The 25,760-nt window shown below is 50.4% G+C and overlaps 1 protein-coding gene and 1 long non-coding RNA gene across 5 annotated transcripts in view; one reads left to right on the plus strand and one right to left on the minus strand.

The window, feature by feature from the left end:
- The window catches only part of Grin2d (glutamate ionotropic receptor NMDA type subunit 2D), a 36,711-nt gene that overhangs the window by 1,767 nt on the left and 9,184 nt on the right, over positions 1–25,760 (minus strand). For 2 of the 4 annotated variants that reach the window (XM_076934280.1, XM_034499781.2), the window contains 10 exons: positions 22,905–23,019; positions 22,346–22,557; positions 21,931–22,117; positions 21,181–21,334; positions 19,011–19,136; positions 18,663–18,892; positions 17,563–17,723; positions 2,153–2,340; positions 1,765–1,997; positions 296–1,597 (listed from right to left, as the gene is read on the minus strand). In XM_076934280.1, the coding sequence (XP_076790395.1) occupies positions 296–1,597; positions 1,765–1,997; positions 2,153–2,340; positions 17,563–17,723; positions 18,663–18,892; positions 19,011–19,136; positions 21,181–21,334; positions 21,931–22,117; positions 22,346–22,557; positions 22,905–23,019 (2,908 nt within the window). Of the gene's footprint in view, positions 1–130; positions 1,598–1,764; positions 1,998–2,152; positions 2,341–17,562; positions 17,724–18,662; positions 18,893–19,010; positions 19,137–21,180; positions 21,335–21,930; positions 22,118–22,345; positions 22,558–22,904; positions 23,020–25,760 lie in introns of those variants that run through there. The other 2 variants (XM_076934285.1, XM_034499790.2) reach the window with 2 other exon arrangements.
- On the plus strand, positions 842–3,570 carry LOC143442374 (uncharacterized). Its single transcript, XR_013110499.1, has 2 exons — positions 842–979; positions 1,732–3,570. It is a non-coding gene; the product is annotated as an uncharacterized LOC143442374 (long non-coding RNA).

Consider the following 25,760-nt stretch of genomic DNA (forward strand, 5'->3'; position numbering starts at 1 on the left):
CAGGTGACGTTAAAAAGCCCTTTTCGGGTTTAAAAAAAGAGTCGGTGGGCTCCAAGAACCACGCCCCCTTGCTCTCAGGATGGGTGAGATTTGGGCGACCAAGTCCCCTCTGGCTCATAGTTCCCCCAAGGCGAGGGGGAGGGTGCAGGACGCTGCTCCAGGCGGGGTCCGGCCAGGTCCGTTTCTGTCCTTCCCAACCCATGAGGGTCCTGTCCACTTAGCGCGCCCCCCTCGGGCCGTGGCCTGCGCTGACCGAGGGGGCGGCGGGGTTGGGGGGGCCGGAGCCGCGTCATACCTCGGACTCCAGGCTGGAGAAGTGCGCAGAGCCCCTGCGTGTGCCCAGGTCCCCGCCCCGGTGTCTCCGGTGCGATGCTGTGGGCAGGGGCGGCCCCCAGTGCGCAGCGTGCGGGCAGCGGCGCGCGTGGCGGGAGGGCCCGGTGAGCCTGCGCGTGGGGGCCGCCCGCGGGCAGGAACTCAGGTCCTCGAGCGATCGCGAAGTGGGCGCGGGCGGCGGGAGGTCCCAGCCGCCGGCCGCGCGTCTGTGTCGGTGGTGGTGCGGCGCGGCGGCTGGCGCACGGTGCGAGGCCCGGGGACGGTGTGGGTGCGGTCGCGGACAACCACAGCGCGCCCGGCGCCGGGGAGGTGGCCCTGCGGCCCAGGGTGGAGGCGGAGGCGCCCACCAGCCACCGTCTAGACCGTCGTGCGAGCAGCTGAGATGGCGTGGTGGCGGTAGCAGCTCCAGGCTGGCGCAGTGGCGGCAGTGCCACGCGGGGCCGCCGCGCGGGGGCAGGTAGTCCCAGCTACCAGCGCGCCAGCCCCCGAGCTTATCGACCGACCAGTAGCGGCCGGGCGGCGGCCCGAGGCGCTCGGCATACGGGTAGGGGAAGTCGGCGAACCACCAGGGCTCCAGGCCACCGAGCGACGCTCCGCCCAGGCTCTCCGAGTCCTCGGAGTCCGAAGGCGAAGGCTCGAGGTCCAGGTAGGCGCACGGTGGTGGCGCGGTGCGGCGCGGCGGTGGTGCGGCCGGGGCACCAGCGCTCGGGCCGCCCGCGCCCCCACCCAACAGCGGCTGGCTCTCGGGGTCAGAACGCGGCCAGCGCGAGGGCGCGGGTGGGCTCTCGTCCTCGAAAGCCAGGCGACACAGTGGCGGCCCGACGGCGGCGGCTGCGGCGGCGGGCGGCGCGGGCGGAGATGGGAAGCCGGGGAAAGCGCCGGCGGGGGGCTCGGCCGGCTCCTGCTCGCGCACGATGGCGAAGTAGGAAGGTGGTGGCTTCTGTGGGGGTTGTGTGGTGGGTGGGGACAGTGGGCGTCCCGCTGCGCCTCTCGGTGCCGCGCGCGCCTCTCCGAGGCCCAGCCCCTGCGGCTCGATGGGGCCGTAGTATCGGTGGAAGCCGTCGGCTAGCGCTGCGCCCCCCGGGGGCCCTGTGCCCTTGGCCCGGCGCCAGCGGTCGGCGGCTGCACGCTCTCGGGGCACGAAGGGTGCGGGACCAGGGGGCGGGCGGGCGGCGGGATATGCGGGGCTGGGCAGCGGCTGCGGCGGTGGCGGGGGTTTGGCCGGCGGTGGAGCAGCCTCCGCGCTGCAGCAGCTGTACATACCCTGTGAGGGATGGGGGAAGGGTCAGCGGGTTGTCTGCACCCACTACCTCTTCCCTGTGCACTGGGCCCTGCCCGAGACCCCCATTTGTTATGTCTGAAGCCTCTTTCTCACTTTCCCATTCCCCTTCTCTGAAGGCGCCTCTCCTGCTTCCTCACTCCCTTTCCTACCCTGGAGAAGGCCAGTAGGAAATCCATGCGGTGGGTGGGCCCCAGGCAATGCCGCAGGCGCCAGTACACCAGATGTTCCCAGGCGAAGACCAGCAAGGAGAGGCCCATGGCCACGAGGAGCATGTAGAAGACACCTGCCATGTTGTCGATATCCAGCTTGCTGCTCATCACCTCGATTTTGTCATTGTGGCAGATCCCCGAAAGCCATAGCCGCTCCAGCATCTCAATCTCATCTGAGGATGGGGTCAGAGTCACTTATTAGCAGCGCACTCTCCTCTGATAAGAGTCCAGGCCCCAGCCCCTTCCATTCTTGAAGACCCTCCTCCCCAGGACCGAGGGCCACCCCTCCCCTCTCCAGAGTAGTACTTCATGCCCAGTATAGCCGCACCGTCTCCCAGGAACTGCAGCAGCGCCAAGTCGATGGGCCTCTTCCAGCGGGAGCCCTTGTGTAGGGCGATGCCATAACCAGTGGTGGCGAAGACCTTGCCGGAGCCGATGGTGACCAGCTTGCAGCCCTCATCCTTGCGGGCCATGTAGTTGAGCACTGCTGCATCATAGATGAAGGCGTCCAGTTTCCTGAAGGACAGAGCCAGTCTCATTTAGATGATCTCACAGCACTCCAGGAACACCTCTCACCGGTAACCTGGAACCCAGGATCGCCCGAGCAGATAGATATTCCTTGTGCCTCTTTTCAACATTGGTAAAACAAGCATTATTCTAAATACCACCAAGCCCAAGCTTTTGCAGAAGTGATAGTGCCTGGTGGGAAAGGGTTGCCAGAGAAATGACAGCCATTGTAACTGTCAAGGGAGCAGGCTCTTGATCCTCATTGTATTTTTCCGAAGAAGATACTAATTTGTTTTTTTCCCTCTGTGTTGCCTTGGCTGTCCTGGAACTCACTCTGTAGACCACTGTGTCCTAATTACTTGCATGTATGAGGGGTATATTGTATGTTCATGCAGGTGCCTGGGGAGGCCAGAAGGACGATTAGGAACTGAACTCAGATCCTCAAAGTACACACTTGAAACTGTTGAGACTTCTCTCTGTTGCAGAATACTTGATTACACTGTGAATCCCCTGTGTTGTTTACTGAAAATACCTATTTTTAGTTGTGGTGTGGCTCAGCCCCTTAACACATACCCTTAATCCCTCTGGCTAGACCACAGGACTATAATACACACCTTTAATTCCAAACAATGAAGATAAAGTTAGTTAGTAGAAGGAAGCACCTATATTTGAAGGTGATGTCTAATTGAGTGGCAGACAAAGTGACGAATCAGAGAAAGATTTGACAGGATAGGATACGCCCAAGTCTCATGAGAACAGGAAAGGAAAGCTACTTAAGGGAGCAATGCAGAGAGGAAAAAAGAAGGGGCAGATTTCTTGGGGCACTGGCATAGAGACAGGCTGCAGAGAGAAGAAGCTAGACACAGGTGATAACAGAACAGACCAGAGAATGAGAAGGAGCCAGAAGACCAGAACATATTGCTAAAGTTAGTTTGAGGCCACACAGAGCAATTCAGGAGAAAAACAGAGAAGCCAGATTGAAGCAGTTAACCTGGAGAGAAGTTTGAGCCACAACAGCTGAGTTGAACCAGCCAACCAGAGTTCATAAAGAACAAGAAAGGGTGAGCTTATTCACTGTAAGTCTCAGAGGCTGGAAACATTCTAGGCCTAGATTAGATTGTACAGAGGTTAGAAGCTTCCAGGACTAGGCCTAGGTTAGCAGATGGAGGAGGTAAGCCTCAGAGAGGGCAATTCCATCAGCTATATTTACATATAATAAAATAAATATTATAAAAGCTATATTCACGTCTCTCTAACCCACTTTATTTTTGTGCTACTGGGAATTGAATACAGGAATACAGGGCCTATATATGATAGATACATAAGCATCTACTGAGTTACATTAAAATTTATATAAATTTTATTTTATATATGTGTGGAGGGGTATGGCATGCACATGGAGGTTGGAAGACAACCTGCAGGAGTTGGTCCTTCCCCACTCTACCACATAGGTACCAGGATTAAACTCAGGGCTTCAGCCTGGGCAGCAAGTCCTTCTACCTGCTGAGCTATCTTGGGGCCTTCCACTTTTTTTTTTTCCAATACATGTGAGCATGCTCAGTTGTTTGTAGGTGCATATGTGCATGTGTGGAGGCTAAAGGACAACCTTGAGTATCAGCCTCAGGACCAGTCACCTTTGAGACATGGAACTCACTCTGTAGACCAGGCTACCCTGCAACTCAGAGATCCATTTGTTTCTGGCTCCTGAGTGCTGAGATTGGACACGTGCACCTCCATGCCCAACGAGACATGACATTTTATTGGCCTAGAGCTCACCAAGTAGGCCAGACTGTCTGGCTAGAAAACTTCAGAGACTGCCTGTCTCAGATGTCCTGGCACCAGGGTCACCACTCCAGGCATTCTACATGGTTCTGAGGATTGAACTCAGGTCCTTGTGTGTGGAAGGCAAGAACTTTCCTGACTGAGCTGTGGGCTCAGACCCAGTATTACTTTATTTGGAAACAGGTGACTTGCAAGATTGATGACACTGGCCTTAAACTTCACATCCTCCTGTCTCAGCCTCTTGAGTATCAGAGATGACAGGACATCACCCTAGGCTTGCCTTCCATGTCTATTCTTTCAATGGCATAGATACTGGAGTAAAATTCTGCTCACGTTTCTTGCAGTTCCCAGATAACTGCTAAGAGGGAGGGACTTTACCTTGTCTAGAATTGTCCAAAAGAACGCTTTGCCACGGCAAGATAGAGCCTGTGCATGGACGTGGCAGCCGCTGTCCACATACAGCTCTTGTGTCCTTGAAATGTGGCCAGTGTGACGGGGAGAAGATAGAATTTTAGATATTCTCTTGATTTTGTTGAAAACTAAAATACTACTGGATAGAACAGACCTGAGAGAAGGCAAGATAAAGACATGACTAGACGCTGGTCACAGAAGAAGGGGCCTCCGGGAAGAAATAGTGGAAATTGTGTGTGTGTGTGTGTGTGTGTGTGTGTGTGTGTGTACCGTTTAGAGCCTCTCCTAGCCCATGAACTGTATCACACTCCCTAGCTTGTCAATTGATAGAAATCCTTCCATATTAATCTTCAGAGACTCTCATGCATAAATGCCCTGTGTGTGTGGAAATAAAGGACTGAGTCTGCCTGTGCATTCACCTCTGCTGGGGGCACCGACTAAAGCAGATCCTGGAATTGAAGTGATAGAGCCAAAGCAAAGAAGGACTTGGTTGAGGTAGAGGCTAGTAAGCCCAAAGAATTACCCTTCTTCTTGGAGACTGAGATCCCCAGTGTAGCCTTAGTGTTCTGGGTTCTTATATTTCCCTCAATCCTTTACTGGCAGAGGGATCCCAGCTGGCATCTGAGAGCCATCTTTCCCCTGCCTGTAGGCACTTCTGCCTGTAGGTAAACTGTAATCTCTCTCTCTCGGTTTCTCTTTGTTTAGGAAAATGCCCTTGAGGGCAAAAAAGGGAATCGCTCTCCACACTTACGTGGAAATAATTTGGTGTCTTCCTGCAGTAATGCGTGGGATGGACTTGAGCATTTCAGAGAGAGAGAGAAAGCTACAAGGCAAAGCTCCTGAGATGGAAAGGGTGGAGGAGTCTCAAGAGGTGGAATCAGACAGCACCTACTTTCTACTTTTTCCTCCTAATGGAACCAAGAGCCTGGAGCTAAACAAATTCTCTACCCCTGAGCTGTATCTCAGGCCTAGCACTTGTTTTTTTTTTGTTTTGTTTTGTTTTTTAAGATTTTTTTTTTATTGTTATATGTGTATGAGTGTTTTGCCTGCATGTTTGTGCAGCACATGCATGCAGTTCCTGCAGAGGGTCTCTTCTACAGGTTCTGGAACTGGCGTTACAGGTGGTTATAAACCACTGTGTGGGTGCTGGGAACAGAACCTGGGCCTTGTGTCAGAACAGGTGCTCTTAACCACAGGCCAACTCCCCATGCACCCCCAGCACTCATTTTAATTATGTGCTCAGTTCTGTGACCTAATGCCTGCTCCCCTCCTTCAGCTACTATCTGTAACCCCTCTTCCATAAATCTTTATTTAAATTCAACCTTGGGCTGGAGATGTAGCTCAGTAGATAGGGAGTCTGCCTAGGATTTTTCTGTGAGGGGCTGGGGGCATGACTCAGTGTTAGAGCACTTAAGTCAAGTGGGGGTGGGCTCTCAGGCTTCAAAAGCCAAGGCTAGCCCCAGTGTCCCTCTCTCTCTCCTTGCTGCCTGTGGATCAGGACAGAAGAGCTCAGCTACTACCCTGGTGGCACACCATGTGCTTTGTGTCATGATTATCGTGGACTAACTAACTCTCTAAAACTGTAAGCAAACTCCCCAATTAAATGCTTTCTTTTGTAAGAGTTGCCTTGGTTATGGTGTCTCTTCACAGCAATAGAACAACAGTAAAGCACCTAGCAGTGTGCAAAGCCAATCCACACCATTGTAAAAACAAATTCATATTTTAGTCAGGTGCTTCACTTCTGTTATCACTTGGAAAGGTGAGACTGGAGAATTGCAGTGAGTCTGAGGTAAGCCTAAGCTGTATGAGGGTACCTGTGTGTAACAGTTTTCTCTGAGGCTGAAATATTCCATTCTATGTGGAAACTAAGCAGAAAGCAATCAGCCCAAAATAGCTTCAGGAAGTCCCTGAAACTGACTAGATTCATTAGGCCCCTCTCTTCCAGACTAATCAATAAAATTGGAGAGTCCCTCTCAGAGAAGCCAAGCTGCAAATAAGACCCTGAGACCAGACCTCCCTGGAAGAAACAGAAACTGGCTGAGCTGCTTGGGAGAGGTTTAGACCAACTGGGGCACATGGAAAGAACACTCTCTAACCTGCTAAGCTGCCTGCAGGCTGTGCAGTGTGTGCCAGGCTCCCAGCTTTGTGAGCTGTCACTCTTGCTCGGGTGGGCCTTGGTGATGCAGTCGTCTTTGAGTCATTTCTGCTCCTGTAAGTAATCCCTCACCCATACTCCTGTAAGTAACCCCAATAAAACACATTGGTTCACTAGGTTGGACTTTGATGGTATTCATATTTTGTTTGTCATGGGATACTTCTCTGGGGTGAGTAGACATGTGTTCTGTCTCTCCAGGATCAAGAACAGGGCAGAAACAAAGATAAGTTGGGGAGGTGTGAGTTCATGGTCCTGGCTGTGAGTAGTGAGACATGCAGCCTTGGCTGAGCAGCCTAAGGGAGCAGCACCTGGGGAGGACATGCCAGTGCAATGTGCTAGTGTGCCTTCCCTCTATGACAGTGGTTGCATGGTTCTTGCAGTGAGACATGCCACTAAGGCTGAGCCATCATTATTGGGAGGCTCTGTAGGAAGAATCCCAGGATGGACTCTTCATCTGTGTGCTGTGTGGTGGCATGCCAGCTTGAGGAGTGGGGTCCAACCATGTGAATACAGAGATGCCCTAAAAACCGTTAAAGGGGTAGAGGAAATTTTGCAGTCTTCATGATTAGCTCACAGGGGCTGATACTGCTTTTGGCAAGCAGCCGCAGAAGTTGCCTGCCTACGTCCTGTAGTTAGAAATGCACCTGAGGCCGAGCAGGAATTTACTGTTGCAAAGGAGCAATTGCAACAGAAGGGGAGATGTGGCTAGCATCCTCCATGATACCTTCTGATTTGGTGAGTAATTTAAAGGAGAGGATGAGGGGGAGGAGGAGGGGAAGGGGTGTTGGCTTGCTGCTGCCTAGGACTTGGGGGACAAGAAGAAAAGAGAAAACAATTAGGCCCATGCTCAAAAGCCCTTCCTGGGATCCAAGCCATGGGGCGATTCAGAGAATGAGAAAGAGAAGAACACGTAAAAGCAGAAGAAGATACCCTGAAGGTCCAACCTTTAATAGGAAAAGAGAGAGAATCAGCGATGGAGAAAACTAGGATGAGCAGGAAATGCTCAGGACTTGAGCTGCTGGAATTAGAGACGACTTAAGCAATGAAAGAACCTGGCTTGTGAGGCTTGTGAGGCTGTGGGACATGGCCGTTGGTGGGGTCAGTCTGGCTGCCATGGAGGCAGAAAAACTGACTCCTGTACCTCCCCATCCCCCCTTAAGGCAAAGGCTGTGTAGCTGGAGAGTGTGTGAGGGAAATCAGTCCTGATGGCCTGGCACGGGAAAGCCATTGGGGACAGTTAGTTATCACTGTCCGAAGTCCCCATAAATATCAGGCTGGAGGAGCATAGCAGAGGGAATTAGGAGTAAGGGAAGCTGTGCTTGAACCCCAGTTCACTTGGCCAGAGAGAACTGTGTTTACAGAGGTGTTAAGGGAAAGGGTGATCCCGCCAGGACCTCAGGGTCAGTATGGAGCCTTAGCAGCTTTGGTGGGGCAAGCTCTTTAAAAAGTAGGGCAGGTTTTGTCCCATCCCAGGGACTCAGATGAGCACATGAGGAGTGTGTCCTTAAGTAAGAGTGCAGCCCAGGAGATGAGAGATGGTCAAGCAGAGGAAAGAGGTCTGTCTAGGTTGCTTAAAGACAAACGTGGGGAGACTGGAGTTCCTAAGGGGAAAAGCTGAGGGGAAACCGACTTGTGCTAAGGAGCTGCTGCAGGACTTGTGTCCTGAGGAGCAGCTCCCAGAGGATAGAACAATAAGGAGAAGGTGGGCTAGCCTGGCCCAGGGTTGTAACTCCAGGCTAAGGAGGGTACAGTTCCCTCCAGGCAGACATTATCCTTGGGGTGGAGATGCTTTTCCCAGCCAGAGGATTCCCCAACCGCCAGGTATGAATGGGGTCCAACCCAGGGCCACTCTGACCCAGGGAGGCAGTAGGTGCAGGGGGCCGGTGGAACACATTCACCTTTGGCTCTGAGTAGGTCTGAGCAGATTAAGCCAGCCCCACTGAGTTTATCAGGTGTGGAGACATGCCAGGAAGCTCTGTGGAAAGTTCCAGGATATGTAAATGTCATGGTTCAGAGAGAATGACTGAGGGTCACAGGAGATGATTAAGTTAGCGCCTCCTATCTGTAATGTGTACCCAATGTGTTGGGAGCCAACTCCTAGCAGAAAGCGGCTACCATCTTTGCAGCCATCTCGAGCCATACACCCTGACAAGAGACTTGTTTTTCAACAACCCACAACAGCTGAGTACACTCTGATAAACATCTTGTTTTTCTCACATACCTTGTTTTGCTGTTTAGTGCCCCCAGCTATATAATTAATATATATATATATATATATATATATATATATATATATATATATATATATATATATATATATATATATATATCCAGGCTTTCCTTTCAATAAATGAGACTTGGTCAGACCCTCTGTCTTGTCTCCATTCTTCATGTCTCTTGCCCCTCTATCCCCATTCTCTCTCTCTTTGTAGACCCTGTTGACTGACTCTCAGATCAGAGCAGCAGTGCGGGCCGGGACACCCAACCTTGATCTGTAGAGGAGCAAATTGATCCAAACAGATGGAGCCCTTCCATGCTGTATTAGAGCCTGCTTGTGTTTCACATTAGTATCTTCCTGACACTTTACCTTCCTGACAGATGACCACAGACTTTCTGAGAGAGTCACCAAGGTCATCTTTGTAACCCACTATCTGTTGTGGGTCATGGGATGCTAGTCCAGGATGTTCTTTCTCCTGCCTATCCTCTGGAAAGATACATGTGTTTATTCAACTCATAAACATTGGTGACTCTCTTGAGAGCAAGTGGCCAAGACTATGGCACAGTGGCCTAATCCTTAGCCACAGGTGGACGGACATCTATAATCACCCCCTCTAAGGCTCAGGGATCATTGTGGATGAGGGGGCAGAAAGAATGTAAGAGGGGGTGGGGTGGTGGCTATGGAAGGGTGAATGGAGTGCTGTATAACAAACTTCTCAAAGAAACTCCTTCAGCAGGATGGTAAACAACTCAAACTAGCTTCAGGAAGTCCCCAAAACTGACCAGATCATTAGGCACCTGCCTGTCAGAGTAAGCACTAAAAGCTAAGAGTCCCTCTCAGGAAGAAGGAGCTTGAGCTGCCAAGAAGACTGTGAGAGGAGACTGGTGGCCTGGAAGAATGGCAAGCTGAGCTGCCAAGAGAGGTTTGGACCAACTGAGGCACCTGGAAGGTCACTTTCCAGCCTGTGGGGCTGCCTGCAGGCAGTGCAGTGTGCTCTCAGTTCCTAGCATTTGTGAACTGTCACCCATGCTGAAGTGGGCCTTGGTGATGCAGCTGTCTTTGAGTCACGTCTGCCCTTGTAAGCAACTCCTCACTCAGTCCTGTGGAGCACCCAGTGAAGCTCATTGGTTCACCAAGTTGGACTTTGGTGGTGTTTGTACTTTGGTTTGCTGTTGGCAGCCTATGGTGAGTAGATTGTGTGTTGTGTCTCCCCAGGAAAAGTCTTGTCACACAGCAAACCTGTTTAAAATAGAATAAACAAACAGAAACCCCAGCCATTCCTTACAGCATTTGCTGGAGTGTATACAGATTGTAGATTGAAAACTGAGGCTGCCCTGCCTTTACCCTTGCTTTCCTGAGTGTTTGTTCCCAGCCTGGGGACAGAAGGAGCCAACATTCTAACCAGTGCCTGTCTCTCCTCAGCTCCCCCTTGTCCTGCTTCTCTATGCCACCAGTCAGCTGATGCTTAGAGGTCCTGTGCCGTGGGACATCTGCTACCTGGTTCCAGCCACACTGGCCTTCACATCTTTGTACTACCTTTCCCTCTGTGGAAATGCCCCCAGACGGCAGCCCAACTCAGTCTCTCACTTCCTCCGAGTGTTTGTTCGAAAGAAAATTCTGGAGCCCTTATTTAATCCTGAAGGTCTCTCCACAGGCTTCCCAAACTTGACCGTTTTATACTGTCAGCACACATCACCTGCAGCACACCCTGACATCTTACCCAGCTTGTATTTCGTTTCCCTCCACTGGACTTTAAGTTCCATGAAGGGATCTCCTGGTTTTGTTTTGTCAACTTAACACCAACTAGAAAATGCCTCCATAACTATAGGTGTGATGGGTGTTCGCTGGTGCACACCTTTGATCTCAGCACTTGGATGGTAGAGGCAGGTGGATCTCTGTGAGTTCCAGGCCAGCTAGGGTGACATAAAGAGACCTTGTCTCAACAGAGAAATGACAGTCTTCTCTTGGCCACTGTGGTGACCATGTGTGGCTATTTGTTCTTGCATCTTGAGTGACACCAACCACTTTCAAGGGATGTCTTGCTGGACTACACCAGTCTGATACCTTCCGCCCACTGCAGGAACACGCTGCTCTACCACACATGGCTGGCTCCTACACATGGAGAGTGCTAGTCTGGATGCCCGAGAGAGGGCTTGGATCTGCTCACTGCTGAGGCAGGGCTCAGCCCACTGCCTAGTGCAACAGCACCAACAGATCTTTGGTGAGGGTGGAGGGAGGAATGGACACATCAAAGCCTTTTCTGTTTTGTATCATTGGGGGTTTATCAAAGCCTATGCCAGTCCTGCTCAACCATTTCCTTCTTTGTTCCTTTCTATATTAAATAAGGGTGTGTGCACATATGCATGTATGTATATGTGTGCACGTGTACGTGAGTATGCATGCTGGTGTGTGCGCCTGCACGCATGCGTGCATGTGTAACAAGGTCCAGATGAACCCAGGGTAGAGCTCGTGGTCAGCAACCCAGCTCACGGGCTCATTGCCACCATTTCTCTTCACCTTCACTCCCAAATGTACAGAATAAATGTTGATATCACTAAAAATACCAGAATAAATGGGGAGAAGGCAAACTGGTGACATATTATGATCATTATCATCAGAGGAAGAAGATAAGATACTGCAACATCAAACATAAGCAGGGTTCTATAAAAGACCCTACTGCGGAATTTATAGAACACTAAAAATTCTGAGACCAAAAGTGCCAGGCGTTTCGATAGAGCATGACTGCAATCCCAGCCTGGGGGAGGCTTAGGCTGAAAGTTCAAGGCCAGCCTGGTTTACAGAGAAAGTCCCAGCCCTGCCAGGGCCTACTACAGTGAGGCCTTAACCTAAAAACAAAACAACCAAACCAACAACAAAAAACACTACCAACAAAAAGAAGGCTGAGACCAAAGAAATAAGTTCTTGGAAAATAAAACACACTTAGCCGAGGTGTTGGCAAGAAGCTAACCCAAGGCACTGAGAACCTCGATGCTCCACCCCCAACAAACAACTGTGGGTAGGGAAGGACGGTTATCAGCTCCAGGAAAAACAAATCACTTTCTACTTTGCGGCAGCTGTGAGGTACTTCCTTGATCCTAACACGAACAGGAGTAAGACTCACAGTTGTGATTTAAATGTGAGAACAAATATTCCATTGTGAGAAGTGGGTGTAAAATGGTGAAATTAAAAATCAAGGTTAGGGGGCTGGAGAGATGGCTCAGTGGTTGGGGGCACTGACTGTTCTTCCAGAGAACCCCGGTTCAAATCCCAGTACCTATATGGCAGCTCACAGCTTCCTGTAACTCCCAAGATCTGACACTTTCACATAGACATACATGCAGGCCAAACACCAATGCACAGAAAGTAAAGGTAAAAGAATTTAAAAAAAGAAGTCAAAGTTAGCAGAGACTGGAGAGATGGCTCAGTGGTTAAGGGCATTGACTGCTCTTCAGAGGAGCTGGGTTCAATTCCCAGCACCCACATGGCAGCTCACAACTCTCTGTAACTCCACACACACACAAAAAAAAAGTCATTAAAAAAAATCTAGACTAGCTTTACAAAGGAGGTATTTGGAGATAGAAAGATAAATAGCAAAATGATACAGTAATTCCAGCACTACAGAGAAGAAGCCAGGAGAAGCAAGAGTTCAAACCAACCTCAGCTACATGTTAAGAAAGAGGCTAACCCCAGGCTACCTGAGACCCTGTCTAAAAGAAAAAAAAATCCTGTATTTCATCCTCCAATCTCTGGATGGATAACGCTTAATAAAAGTAGAACTGAATATACAAACCAAATCATGTTTGTACTGATGTGTCCAAGTAATATTTTTGGACTTTTTGTTTTGAAAATTAAAAAAAAAAAAAAAATCCTTCACTTGTTTATTTTTATCTCCCAGGATGGTCGCTGGGCACAAATGGCTGCCACTCCTACAGGACAGCGCTGTGGATTGCCAGTGCCAGCACACTTTCCTGGGTTCCTAGGCTTCTGAGCTGCAAGTTACATTTCAGCTGATGAGATGTTCCAGAAAGTGAATTAAATCAGCAAAGGTCCCGGGGTGAGCAGAGAATGCCAGGCTCTGGTGGAGTGTTCAGGGCGCGGATCAGAGCAGTGGCCATCTAGAGCTCAGTGGGGACCAGAGACTATAGGTGACTGGGGGGTGGGGGGTGGGGTCAGAAGCAGGGCAAGACAGTCAAGAGAATGGGAAGGAGAAGGAGGGAGAGGAGGGAGGGGCAACTAGAAGAATGGGGGAAGGAGAAGACAGGAGAAGGAAGAAGAGGTGGAGGAAAAAAGAAGACAAAAAATGAGGAGGGGTTTCTTTTCTTTCTTTGTTTTTTCTTTGGCTTATTTATGTGTTATGTGGTACTGGAAATTTAACTCAGAGCCTAGCACATGTTAGGCAAGTGCTCTACCACTGTGCCACAGCTCCAGCCCCGAAGAAGGGTTTCATGGAAGTTAAAAAGTAAAATTCTCGACAAAATAAAAATAAAAATTTAATGTTGCTTTAAAAGATGAGGCAGGGGAATGAACTAGAGTGGAGAGAGTCGGATGTGATGAGCCTAGCTGGGTGTGAGGGCTCACACCAGAGACAATTGGATCTCTGTGAGTTCAAGACTAGCCTAGCCTGGTCTACAAAGTGACTTCTGGACCATCCAAGGCTACACAGTGAGACCCTGTGTCAAAAAAGCCATAATAATAGGGTATTCTATCAGTGTTTATATTGATTAATTACATGTTAGAGTGGTAGCAGTTTGGAGACAACAACATGAAATTATTCTCACCTCTCTTTTCATGCTATCAGAACTCTCTGACTCACACTCAAGCTCCCAGCTCTATTCCAGAAGGATGGGAGGAACGGCACACACCGCTGTTAGGAGCGGGGAGGCCGCACTGTAACCCAAACCCTGTGCTAGGCAAACAGACTATTTTGTGGCAGAAGAAAGAACAGCTTAGAAAGGAGTCTAAGAAAGTTGGGTTGCTGAGAATCTGGGAGCAGTGGGCGGGGCTGGGGGCTGCCAGCTTCAAGGTGGAAAGGAGGCAGGGAGAAGAAGAATTCTTAGAACCTGCTCCCACTCCCACCAGCCACTTGCTAAACTCCAGGAAGCGAGGTGGGTCAGGAGCCACAGCAAGCTCCAGTCAAACCCCGGCAGCTGGTGCTGAACCCACGATTGCTGGTGTTCCTGAAGACTAATAGAATGCCAGACCCTTGGGGACCAGAACCAAAGGGTATCAGCACAGAGGCAAACAGCAAGGTCAGAAGGACCATGTCTCTCTGGCCAGATGCCTGAGAGCTGAGATAACGTCAAAGACATCTCTTCTCTTCTCTTTCTTCTCTTCTTTTTCTTTCCTTTCTTTTTCCTTCCTTCCTTCCTTCCTTCCTTCCTTCCTTATATGTGTGTTATATGTACATGTTTATATGGTCGTGTGTGTGCACACGTGTGTAGAAACCAGGGGTCAATATTGGATGTCTTCCATCAATGTCTGCCTTTTGTTTGTGTGTGTGTTAGCTGCATTGATGTGTGCCTGTGCAAGTGCACAGAGGCCTGAGGAAGACACTGAATACAGTCTTCTCTAGCATGCTCCACTTTATTCCCTTGAGGCAGGATCTCTCACTGAACCTGAAGCGGGGCTGGTAGCTAGCACTCCCCAGCAGTCCTTCCTGTCTCTGTGCCTCACGCAGTGCTAGGGTTGCAGTCTCGCACACAGGCACACCAAGCTTGTTTTGCAGATGCTGGGGATCCGAGGTCCTCATGCTTACTTAGTAAATTGCTTCTACCTAAGTAATCTCTCCAACCAGGTCTTCTCGCTGTATCTGGAGCTCATCTATCAGAGAGTATGGCTGGCCAGGGAGTACCTGAGATTGTCATATCTTTGCTCTGGCAGTGCCAGCCAGAACTACATAGTGAGACTCAAAGACCCAAACTAAACAAACAAACAAACAAACAAACACCAGAGGAGTAGATGCTGGCTGTGTCCTGACCACAGAGAGTAGAGTCCCTGGGGCCGAGGGTTATACCCACCGGAACATTCCCTTTAAGATTCTGCTCTGGGAATCCTTGCAATTTGGAAAACTTCTATACTCCAACTTATATCAACGAGGAGAGGTCCGAGCAATTGGGAGCCATGAGCAGAGGAAGGTAGGCATTTTCCAAGTGAGGAAAGGCAAGGCTTCGGCTTTAGGAAAAGATAGGACAGTCAGTCCTCGTAGCCATAAGAGATGGAAGAAGCCATGTAGCCACGTTTCTAACTTGAATATATATATGTATGTGTGTGTGTGTGAATATATATATATATATCGTTATCTGCCAAGGTAGGATGGGTACCATGCTGGCTTCCTAGCTTAAAGTATCAAGTTTTCCATTGCACGGAGCCCTGGGAAAGTTTTCAGGGTCCCTGCCCAGAGCATCAGCAATATCTGTCATATGAATATAACAGACGGGTCCAGGGAGAGGGTGAAGGAGAAGGAGGTGTCTCAGTGGGAGTTGATGGCCAGAGCACAGCACTCCAGGAGACAAATCAGAGCTGTCTGATAAGGAAGTGCTGAAATGCAGACCCCAAGGGGAGGCTCACTGGCTCATTGAGAGTTTGGATTCAGAGTCCATGTGACCCCAGAAAGAGAGGATAGAGAGGCAGAGATGGAGAGCTACGAGAGAGAACTTTGCTGGGCTTGGCAAAAAACGAACGAGCAAGCAAGCTAGCAAGCAAACAAAAACAAAAACTGCCAAAACACAGGGCAAGACTCTGGCAGACAGTGAGACTACATCTCAGACCACAGACTCATTCACAGCTCAGATAATCGTCTTCCCAGTTGCCCTGACAGTTACGATCGGTCGCTTGATAGGTTCTTAGAAGGACGCACAAGTCCCTGAGAGGGCAAAGGCTGGCAAAGAGGAGAGCCTGCACTCCATCACACTTCCTCCTCCACGCTTGAAACCAGGGCGGTCTCCATAGAATGGCAACAGCTTTCCTGTGACTGCGAGGCCACTGAACGAGCATGGAGGTCTATACTGCAAGTTTGGTAGAACAGAAATGTGTACAGAGTTTGACTCCTTGACAGCATCTTTGAACTGTCCTGCTAGCCAAGCACTATTTTGTTCTCCTGCTTGGGACAGGGCCTCAGTACGTAGTTCAGAATGGCCTTAAGCCCTCAATCCTTTTGCCTCTCCCTCCCAAGTGCCAATCCCACCACGATTGGCTCCCTGGACTTGTTATCCTACAAGATGCAGAGAGCAGTGTGTTAACGTTCTACCCAATCTCGAAGTGTGTCTGCTTTGTTGTTGACCATGTTATAAGTACAGGAACCACAGATGCCCCAGAACTGTTCCCTTACATGTTTAGGTGGGTGAATACTTTTTGGTACAGAGCTTTATCCTTGCGCTGACCCTATACTGTGCCAGCTGACTGCATTTCTTCTCTTGTAGCTCAACAATCCACTCGAGAGAAAGGGGTAAGAGCCAGCCAGAACTGCTGCTTGAGGGATGAGCGAGAAGGTGAGGCCTGAGGAAGGTTCTAAAAGACATAATGGCCTCCATACTGCTTGTGCTTCCCTATGGTCTCTCAGTGGAGAACACTCTGGAACAAGAAACTGAAGGCTTCTTTGCTTAGTCTCCTGCAAAGGTGTCTTGCCACTTTGGCACAAAGCCAACCCTGATGGTCTCAGGGTTCACCGTTTGTCCTCCCCTCTGCCCTTTCACTCTCAGTCCATGCCCTTCAGCCACCTGGCCTTCCAGATGTCCCTCCACACCAGCCTCAGGGCCTCTATATGTCCTCTGCTTGCAAGGCTCTGAGTCTATCCCGTGAGCACACACATGCTATCTCTTCCCAGATGCCCACCTGATGTCCTGGTGACTGTGACCCTGTTGAGAAGCCCACTCTTAACACCTGGTGACCCTGCCAGTTTCTGTGTTTAATACTCATTTTTCATCCCTGATCCTCAGTAACTGAGAATAGGAAATGTCTTCTACCCACTGTCCAGCACAGAAAGGGGATAAGAGAAGAAACACAAGCTGAAAGAGGAAAGAGCGGCTGCCCTCCATGTAGGAAACTGCAGTCCTGAAGAATGAATCCAGCGCTTGAGACAGACCAGGCCAGCCCTCTACTGCTGAGCCATAAACCAGGCCCCACACTAGGTTTGCCATTCTGGAGCTGCACTCTGAGGACAGGATTTAACTTTAGTTCTATGATTTAGAGAGCTAACATTAAAAAAAAAAAAATCACCTCCCATAATCCAAGTATTCATTGCGGAGTTCAGAACTGATGATAACAATACAGGGGCTCACAAAGACCCACAATGCTCTGGCCACTGGGCTGTGTGCATTAACTAAGTTTTCTGTTGGTTTATTTTGAGACAAGGTCTCAGAATGTAGCCCTGGCTGGCCTGGAGCTCACCAAGAGCTGCCTCCCAAGTGGTGGAATTAAAGGCGTGCACCACCACTCCTGACCAAACTTTGCTCTTATAGCAAGGAGATGTCTTTGTGATCCTTACTGCACACACAAGAAACAGATTCAGAGCACTGAGTCAAGTGTCTAAAGTTACAAAGCAAAGAAGTCTAGTCACGGTCCTGACTGTTCCAGGCCCCCTTGGTGAACCACCCCAGGATGACATCAGATATGAGCCCCCACCCACCCAAAAGGCTCTAGGGGCCCCACTGCCCGAGTCTGCGCTGACCCTGCCTTGAGCTGTGTGAGAGCCTCCTCCACTCTCGGCTGGTTGTATCGCACCATGTAGCTGTGCATGTCAGGGTAGTTGCTGCGGATATTCTTCTCCGTGGACCCATTGGGCACCGTTCCAAACTTCAGGGGTGGGTATTGCTCCTGGGGCCGCTGGAACTGGAGCGGAAGGAGGAGTTATTAATGTACCCTCTAGGAAACACCCAAACCGAATGCCCATGTTCTGAAGAGCCTGCAAATTAAGAACCAGGCTCAGAAAATGTTGGTAGAACCACATTCCCTTTGCTGTATAAGGTATGACCAAACACACTGTTTGCATTGATGTCCTACCTCTGGTACAGGTCCACTGAAGACAATGCTTAATGCAACCCATTGCATCTATCCCACAATCCACTAACAGTTTGATTGGCTAGCCAGTGTAGTCTCACAGTGTCCCTTATGGCTGCCATCCCTACATGCTGTGGATGGGCACCATGGGCAGGAGTACAAACCAAGAGGGTGGGCATTTGGAGTGTTTTGGTGGGATAATTTTAATGCATGGTTGAATCTAATCAGTAAAAATTTGGACTTGACTTTATTGCTGTTCTTATTCTAGACAGGGACTTACTATGTAGTCAGCCTGTCCTTAAACTTATGGTCCTCCTGCCTCAGCCTCTGGAGGACTGCAATTATAGGCATGCATCACTAGTCTGAGACTGACTCCTGTATGTCCTGGTGTTCAGTGTTATTTCTATATTGTTAGTCATTCATTGCTGATGTATTTTACCACCACCCCTCAAATGGTCTCCAATGGATTAGCTGTATCAGGAATTTGATCTTCATTACAGTGTGAGGGATATACTTGTCTAGAACATCCCATTTGGCACTACTGCTCCTGGGACTCTGGGGAACAGCCTCTTTCCCCAGGAATGTTTAAATCATTCAGCTCCTTTCAGAACCTTCCATCTTTACTCTTCTAGGGATGAGGGGGAGCCCAGTTGACTCCCCCTGGGAAGTCTCCCAGGAACCCCTCTGCCCTGGGACAGGTTACAAGCCAGCTGAGCCTGCCCACTCCTACCCCCTCCACACACACACCACACATCACACACCCGTACACACCTTCCGGTCGCTGAGCCCAGACACAGTGTCCACGTACTCCTCCTGGATCATGAAGGCAGCCAGATTGGCTGTATAGCTGGCAAGAAAGATGACGGCAAAGAAGGCCCACACCAGTACCATGATCTTGCTGGTGGTGCCCCGAGGATTCTCCACTGGCACGGAGTTGTTGAACACCAGGGCCCACAGCAGCCAGATGGATTTCCCAATGGTGAAGGTAGAGCCGCCAGGGCCTGTGGGGGGCCAGGACAGGACATGGATCTCACAGTCCCTCCACTTCTTGTACCTAGCTCTACCCCAGGGCTACTGGGATACAGCTTTGTGTGGGGTCAGCTAAGGAAGGGAACTCACGTTTGCCCGTGGCCAGGCTTCGGTTATAGCCCACAGGACTGAGGTACTCAAAGATGAAAACTGTGACGGCGACCACGGTGAGGCACATGACGAACATCATCACCCACACGGCAGGGCTGTAGGGCTCTGGGGACATGGGAGGCGTCAGCCAAGCAAAGGCTTGGGGACCAGAGGGAGCCCAGTGACTCCATCCTATTCTGTTTCCTCTTCTGGCCCCTACTTCAGGGACAGCCTATTAGCACATAGACTTCTGGCAGTCTTCCTCGCAGAGAGCTACTGTAACTGTTTCTGTGGTCTTCACTGCCTCACCAGCCGTTTACTATGTTTCCTGAGCTCGAGACCCGAGTCGCCACCTCACCAGCCTTCCCTCAGGGCTGCTCATCCCGGCCCAGGCTCTGCATCTTGGCAGCCATGACCACCCAGCCCCAGGCTGCACTCCTCGCCTGTGCTCACAGGGGACAGGATCAAGGTGACCCTGCTCCTTGATGCTGTCCCTCAAGCTCCTTGGGCCTGTCCTCCCCAGCTCCATGGCCAGCAAGGAACAAAGGAACAAGCATGGTCTTCTCTCTTATCACTGTCAGGGGAAAGGATCTTTCTCAGAACTTCTGTTCTCTCTCTCTCTCTCTCTCTCTCTCTCTCTCTCTCTTTCTCTCTCTCTCTCTCTCTCTCGCCTTGTTCAGACTGCCAAGAGCAGGGGGGCAACAGACATGACCTGTGACCTGCTGGCCTTGTCTTCTTGCCCACTTCTACTGTCCCCAGATCAGGAGTTGATAAGTGGCTTCCTGGTCACACCCAGATCCATAGACATCTGCCTTGCTGATGTGCTTCTGCACACCTCTGTCCTTTTTGTCATAGACCATTGCAGTAGCCCCCCCTTGCCAGCCTTTAATCCCAGCACTTGGGAGGCAGAGGCAGGCAGACCCCTTTGAGTTTGAGGCTAGCCTGGTCTACAGAGGGAATTCCAGGACAGCCAGGGTTATACAGAGAAACCCTGTATATATATATATATAAAAATTAAAAAAAAAAAAAAAAAAAAGCCTATTCACACCAGCAGCCACCCTGTGCCTCTCTTCACCTCAGCTCAATTTCTCATGATAGCTATTGGGGACGGTCTAGTCTGTTTCTCTTGAAAGTAGGCAGCTCCTAGGAGACAAGAATTTGTCTGTCTTAGTCACTATGGTCTTCTAGATCTTGCCTTCAATCCCTAGTACTGGAAAAAACCAAACAAACCAAAAAACAAAGAAAAGCCCTACACATTTTCGAGCCGGGTCACACCTGGCTTTGGAGGGCCCTCTTTAAGGAAAAAAAAAAAAAAGAATACAAATCTTTGCACTCTAGAGGCAGGCAGAGACAAAGACGTAAAAGGGTGGTTGCATGTTCAAGGCCAACCTAAGCTACATATTAAGTCTATATCTTAAAACAAAACAGAACAACCAGGAATCAGCTGAGAGGTAGCAGTACTCGGGAGGCAGAGGCAGGCAGGTCTCTGAGTTTGAGGCCAGCCTGGTCTACAGAGCTAGTTCCAGGACAGTCAGGGCTACACAGAGAAACCCTGTCTTGAACCCCACCCCCAAAAGTACAACAACAACAACAAAAAATTATTGGGATGGAGAGATGTCTCAGTGGTTAAAAGCACTGGGTATTCTTCCAGAGGACCCAGGTTCAATTCCCAGCACCCACACGGCAGCTCACAGCCGTCTGTAACTCCAGTTCAGTCAAAATGATAATACACAGAAAAATAAAAATAAATAAAATCTTTAAACAAACCAAAATAAAAAATCTGGCTGGGTGTGGTAGGGCATATTTTAGTTCCAGTACTCGGGAGACAGAGGCAGGCAGATCGCTCTGAGTTCTGAGTTCCAGAACAGCCAGGACTACATAGAGAGACCTTGTCTTAAAAACAAACAAACAAACAAACAACAACAACCCAAACAACCGCGGGTGCAAACCCAGGATCAGAACTGTGGAAGGCACTACAAGAGAAGACTCCTGAGCTCAGACTTGCTGAACTTCAGTTGAAATTCCTGCCAGGCAAAGTATTTCTCCCATTTTACAGATCAGGAACCTGAAACTTGGAAGTGATGTCACCTCATGGGACCCAGGGTCCACAGTGTTAGAGACGGTTGTTCTAGCCTTGTCTAAGTATGACTTTCTGTCTTGGCTGGCTCACCGAGGAAGGCAGAGGGGGACACAGTGCCATTGCTGCGTGCCACCATGACGCTGATGCCTGTCTCTACAAAAGGAACTGAGAAGTCCACGATCTCTGACCGCTCCTCATTGATGGTGAGAGAGCCGATGGCCATGTCCGCACGCTGATAGAACACCTGGGGTGGATCGAGGAGTTGGCAAGGGGAGCAGCTCAGAGGACAGAGGCCAGCGCTGGGCAAAGCCTGGCCCTGGGAGACAGTGATGGTGTGGGAGACAGGCTAGGTCTGGTTGATGAGTGAGAAGGGGAACAGAGGAGCAAGGGAAGTAAGGGAGAGAGAGAGCAGAAGCAGGAGCAGAAGAGGTCTCCTCTACCCCATCCACTGTCCCAACATCACTTGCCTAAGGTCTAGGGATCTAGATTTCCTGTCCCGCCCCCTTCTAGGAGTCCCGCCCTCCAAAACCTCTTCCTATGAATTCTACCCCCTAGTCCCGCCCCTCCCCAGGAGATCCACCCTCCTAGCCCTTCTCCCCATTGTCCTCCAAAGTCCCTTCTTTTGATCGCCTCCCATAATCTGGCAATTCTCTTGGCCCTGCCCCAAGCATCCCGGTCTTACCCCTGAAGGTTTCCCTCAGCCTGTGACCCTACACCTCACACAACGCCCTTACCAAGCCTGCAGTCTCCTTTGGCCACGCCCCCTGCTCCAGGACGCCCTCCTTTTGGCCTATATCCTCAAGATTCTTCCCCCACAGGTTTTGTCCCTGCCTGTCTTACCTCACCAATCATGCCATTCCAGACGCCATCGATCTTCTTGCCATGCTTGCCGTTGGTGACCAGGTAGAGGTCATAGCTGAAACCGATGGTGTGCGCCAGCCTCTTCAGAATGTCAATGCAGAAACCCTTACAGCATCTCTTCTCCGGGCGGGGAGCGTCAGGTGGAGGGCTGCGGGAAGCGACCAGGCTTGGAGAGGTTGGGGACCACTGTTAGGCTCTCCCATGAGGTCAGGGACAAGCAGCTGCTAAAACTATGGATAGTGTTTTCTTGGGAGATGAAGCTTAAGAATTTCTTGGCTTCCCCCCCCCACCCTCACCCCCGCCCCAGGTCACCCAGCGGGAGGGCTGAGGGGCTGTGCTTCCGGGGAAAGAAAGGATTCTGAGGCTGAAGTGGCTGGATCCGGGGGGCTGTCACCTGTGGGTACGGTTGAGCTGGCTCCGGCAGGGGACCGAGTCTCTGATGCAAGTGCCGCTGATGGGGTCTGCAGGCTCTACAATGACAAAGGGTCTCTCCTCCAGTGTGGCCACAGTGAGGTGCTGTGTGTCATCTACTGGCTGCAGGAAGCGGCCATAGCGGGACCATAGAGGGTACTTGAGGCGGAGGGTCTGCTGTTCCCAGCTGCCCACCTTGGCAAAAACAAAACAAAACAAAACAAAACAAAAAAACCAAAACCAAACAAACAAAACAGTCATACTGCCATGCTTCCTGGGAGCATTCCAGGGTGTCCTGGTTTTCCTGCCCCTCAAACCAAGGATTATGTGTCCCACTTTCCTCCAGAACCCAGATACCTTGCTCCTTCCTCCTTCAGACCAGAATCTGTGCCTTCAGTTATGACTTCCATAACATGTTGGAGCCTAGACCTGTCTCTCCTCCCTCAGACACAGGGGTCTAGCCCTCCAGCCCTTCTCCCTTAGACCCAGGGAGGGGTCCAGGTACTCTCCCACAGATGCCTGGGGTCTGGTTGGCCACTCACCACTTCCCATGTCCTGTCTCTGGTGAGGGAGATGACCACCAGTGATGGGTTCACCAGAAAGCCATCCTCATTGAAGGAGTAGTCTCGGTTATCCCAAGTGATGTTCATGAAGTACCTGCCCAGGAGAAAGGGACGGGGCAACATGAGGACCTGGGTTGGGCCCCTTGGTTGCTGAGGCCTGAGCCTCTTTTCTACTGATCATCCCCAGTCTTCACAAGTCCCCCCCCTTCTTAGTTGCCAGAACCCCCAGGACCAGGTCCCATGCTCTCAGCTTGGTGTTAATACCTTAGAGTCGTATGCTATGTTTTTGCCTCTTTCTAAACCTACTACTCGCAGGACAGGTGTCATACCGCCATGCCTTTGAAGGGCTAGGCTGTACCTAAAAAACCCTGTCTCTCTCCTTGACCAGTTTTGATAAGCTGTAAACACTCATTCCTTCCCCTGGGATGAAGCTCCCCGGGAAACTCTGGGTTCCTAATTGTCTTCATTCTACTAGAGTACAAGCCTCTTCTCACACCATCTCTCTGGCCAGATGCTCCCTCTGTCCCTCCATCCAGTCTGCAAGCTCCATTCTTCTTTCCCCACCTCTCCTCCAGTGGCTACAATCCTCCCGGACCCTCCCCTGGGCCTCCTGCCTGGCTTTCCAGTCTGTTTCCCAACCCAGAGGAGTCTCTCCATGCCTAGAGCTGACTCCGTGTCTGCTTCCCCTCCTCAGGACCTGCCTTTGGCTCCCAGAATCCCAGAACAGAGTCTGAGCTGTATAGGCATGCACACAGGCCAAGCTCTGGTCATGCCCACCTTCCTGGCCTCGTCACCTCAGCCTCGCATCTGGTCTGTGCTATGGAGGCCCTGTGTTTGCCTATGGTGTTTGTTTGTTTTCAAATCCTTGAGTCTTTTTTTTTTTTTTTTTTTTTTTTTTTTTGGTTTTTCGAGACAGGGTTTCTCTGTATAGCCTTGGCTGTCCTGGAACTCACTCGGTAGACCAGGCTGGCCTGCCTCGAACTCAGAAATCCTCCTGCCTCTGCCTCCCAAGTGCTGGGATTAAAGGCGTGCGCCACCACCGCCTGGCTCCTTGAGTCTTTCTGTATGGTTTAATCATGCCTGGAATGGATGTTTTCATGTCTGGTGAACTTGCTGAGCACACTTAGACTGAAGCTGGCCTGAGGCCCTGCCTGCGTCCCCTTTGGACCACTCCCATCCATAGAGATGGTGGAAGCCCTGTGGCTCTGAGGCCTTGCTCTACCCTCTCTTTACTCAAATCTTCCAGCACTCAGCTCTGTCTATGTACATTGATTTTAATGAAATGTGTGTGTGTATGTATTTATGTGCACTAATGTGTGTAGGGGCCCATGGAGGTCAGAAGAGAATGCTGAGTTATATGTGTGTGTGTGTGGTTGTGAGCTACCCAATATGACAATATGAGTGTTGGAAACCCAGCCTGGGCCCTCTGCAAGAAGAGCAAGTGCTCCTAACAGCTGTGCCATGTCTCCAGCTCCTCCTCTACCTACATTATTTTAGCCTTTAAGTGTTACCTACCTGGTGTCACCTAACACCCTGGGCTTTTTTTTTTTTTTTTTTTTTGGTCTTACACCCCCTACTTTATTGTCATCTCAGAGGCTGCACCTGTGGATAGTTCTTTCTTTTTTGGACTGTTCATTGCATGTTCCCCTCCCTCACGCTCCCTTATTAGACTATCAGCTCTGTGAGGGCAGGGAATTTATTTATTTATTTATTTTTCAGTTTTTTGATTCAAGGTCTCATTATATAGCTTTGGCTAGCCTGGAACTCTTGAACTCATAGAGTTCTGTCTGACTGCTGGGATTAGTGGAATATACTACCACACCAAACTAGGATTCTTTTGTGCCTAGAGCAGTGCGTGGCACATAGATTCTCAGTAACAGGTTTTTCAGGGGCTCAGCCTTAGGTCTCAGTTTCGGCTCCTGTCCTCCTGATGATCAGGAAACCTTCCTGATGCTGTAGTTTACCCCCCAGTTACACAGCCCTCGTTGGGGGGCTGATTGCCACCAGCCCGTCTTCCCTTGGGATGCTCTTTTTACAGTGAGACCTGTAGGCTCTACAGTGATGAGGAAGGAGAAAGTATGGAGTAAGATCTGACCAGTACTGGGGAAAGTGAGCCTGAGGGGAGGGAGAAGAGTCAGAAAGACAAAATTGGGAGATGAAAGAAGTCGACAGCCGGCACTTGGCCTCAATTTCTGGAGTCTGTTCAGTGCATGTTTATCTTTCCAATGAAGCCTCTTTCTCCTGGGAAAATTTAAACGAGACTGCTTTTTTGCAACCAGAAACTGTCCTGGTTGGGCAGAATTCCTCCCCCATCTTCCCCAAGGCTGCTGCTATCTCCATTACTGCAAGCCTCACACTGTGTGGCCATTATTCCTATCCCTGTATGTCACCTCTTTAGGTCCCTGCATTCTTTGAAGAAATCTGTGGTCTTATTCATCCCTGTGTTCCCAGGGCCCAGCGTGAGCCCTAGTTCCTAGCAGGCGCTTGGTATTTATGAACACAGGATGCTTTTCTCACCTCTTGTTCTGGGGTCCTGATTCTCAGCTCAGTTGTCCCTTCTCCCCGCTTAGGTCCCCTTCTGCACCCACCTCCTCCCAGACTGATCCCTTCTGCTGTGGGTCACTGTGTGCACACTGTCCCCACTCCCAAAGTTTTACATGCTAGAGATGCTGTGACACTCAGTTTCCTTCCAACATCACAGGGTGTAAGCTGGACCTATGGTCAGAACAAGGGTGCCAGCCTCTTTGGCAGCCCATCCAGGCCACATGCAGGGGTGGTACTAAAATAGCCAGTGCAGGTACTATCCAACCAGAGTGGGAACCTACCCAATCAGTG

Source organism: Arvicanthis niloticus, chromosome 1, assembly GCF_011762505.2.
Source record: "Arvicanthis niloticus isolate mArvNil1 chromosome 1, mArvNil1.pat.X, whole genome shotgun sequence".
NCBI classification, from domain to species: Eukaryota; Metazoa; Chordata; class Mammalia; order Rodentia; family Muridae; genus Arvicanthis; species Arvicanthis niloticus.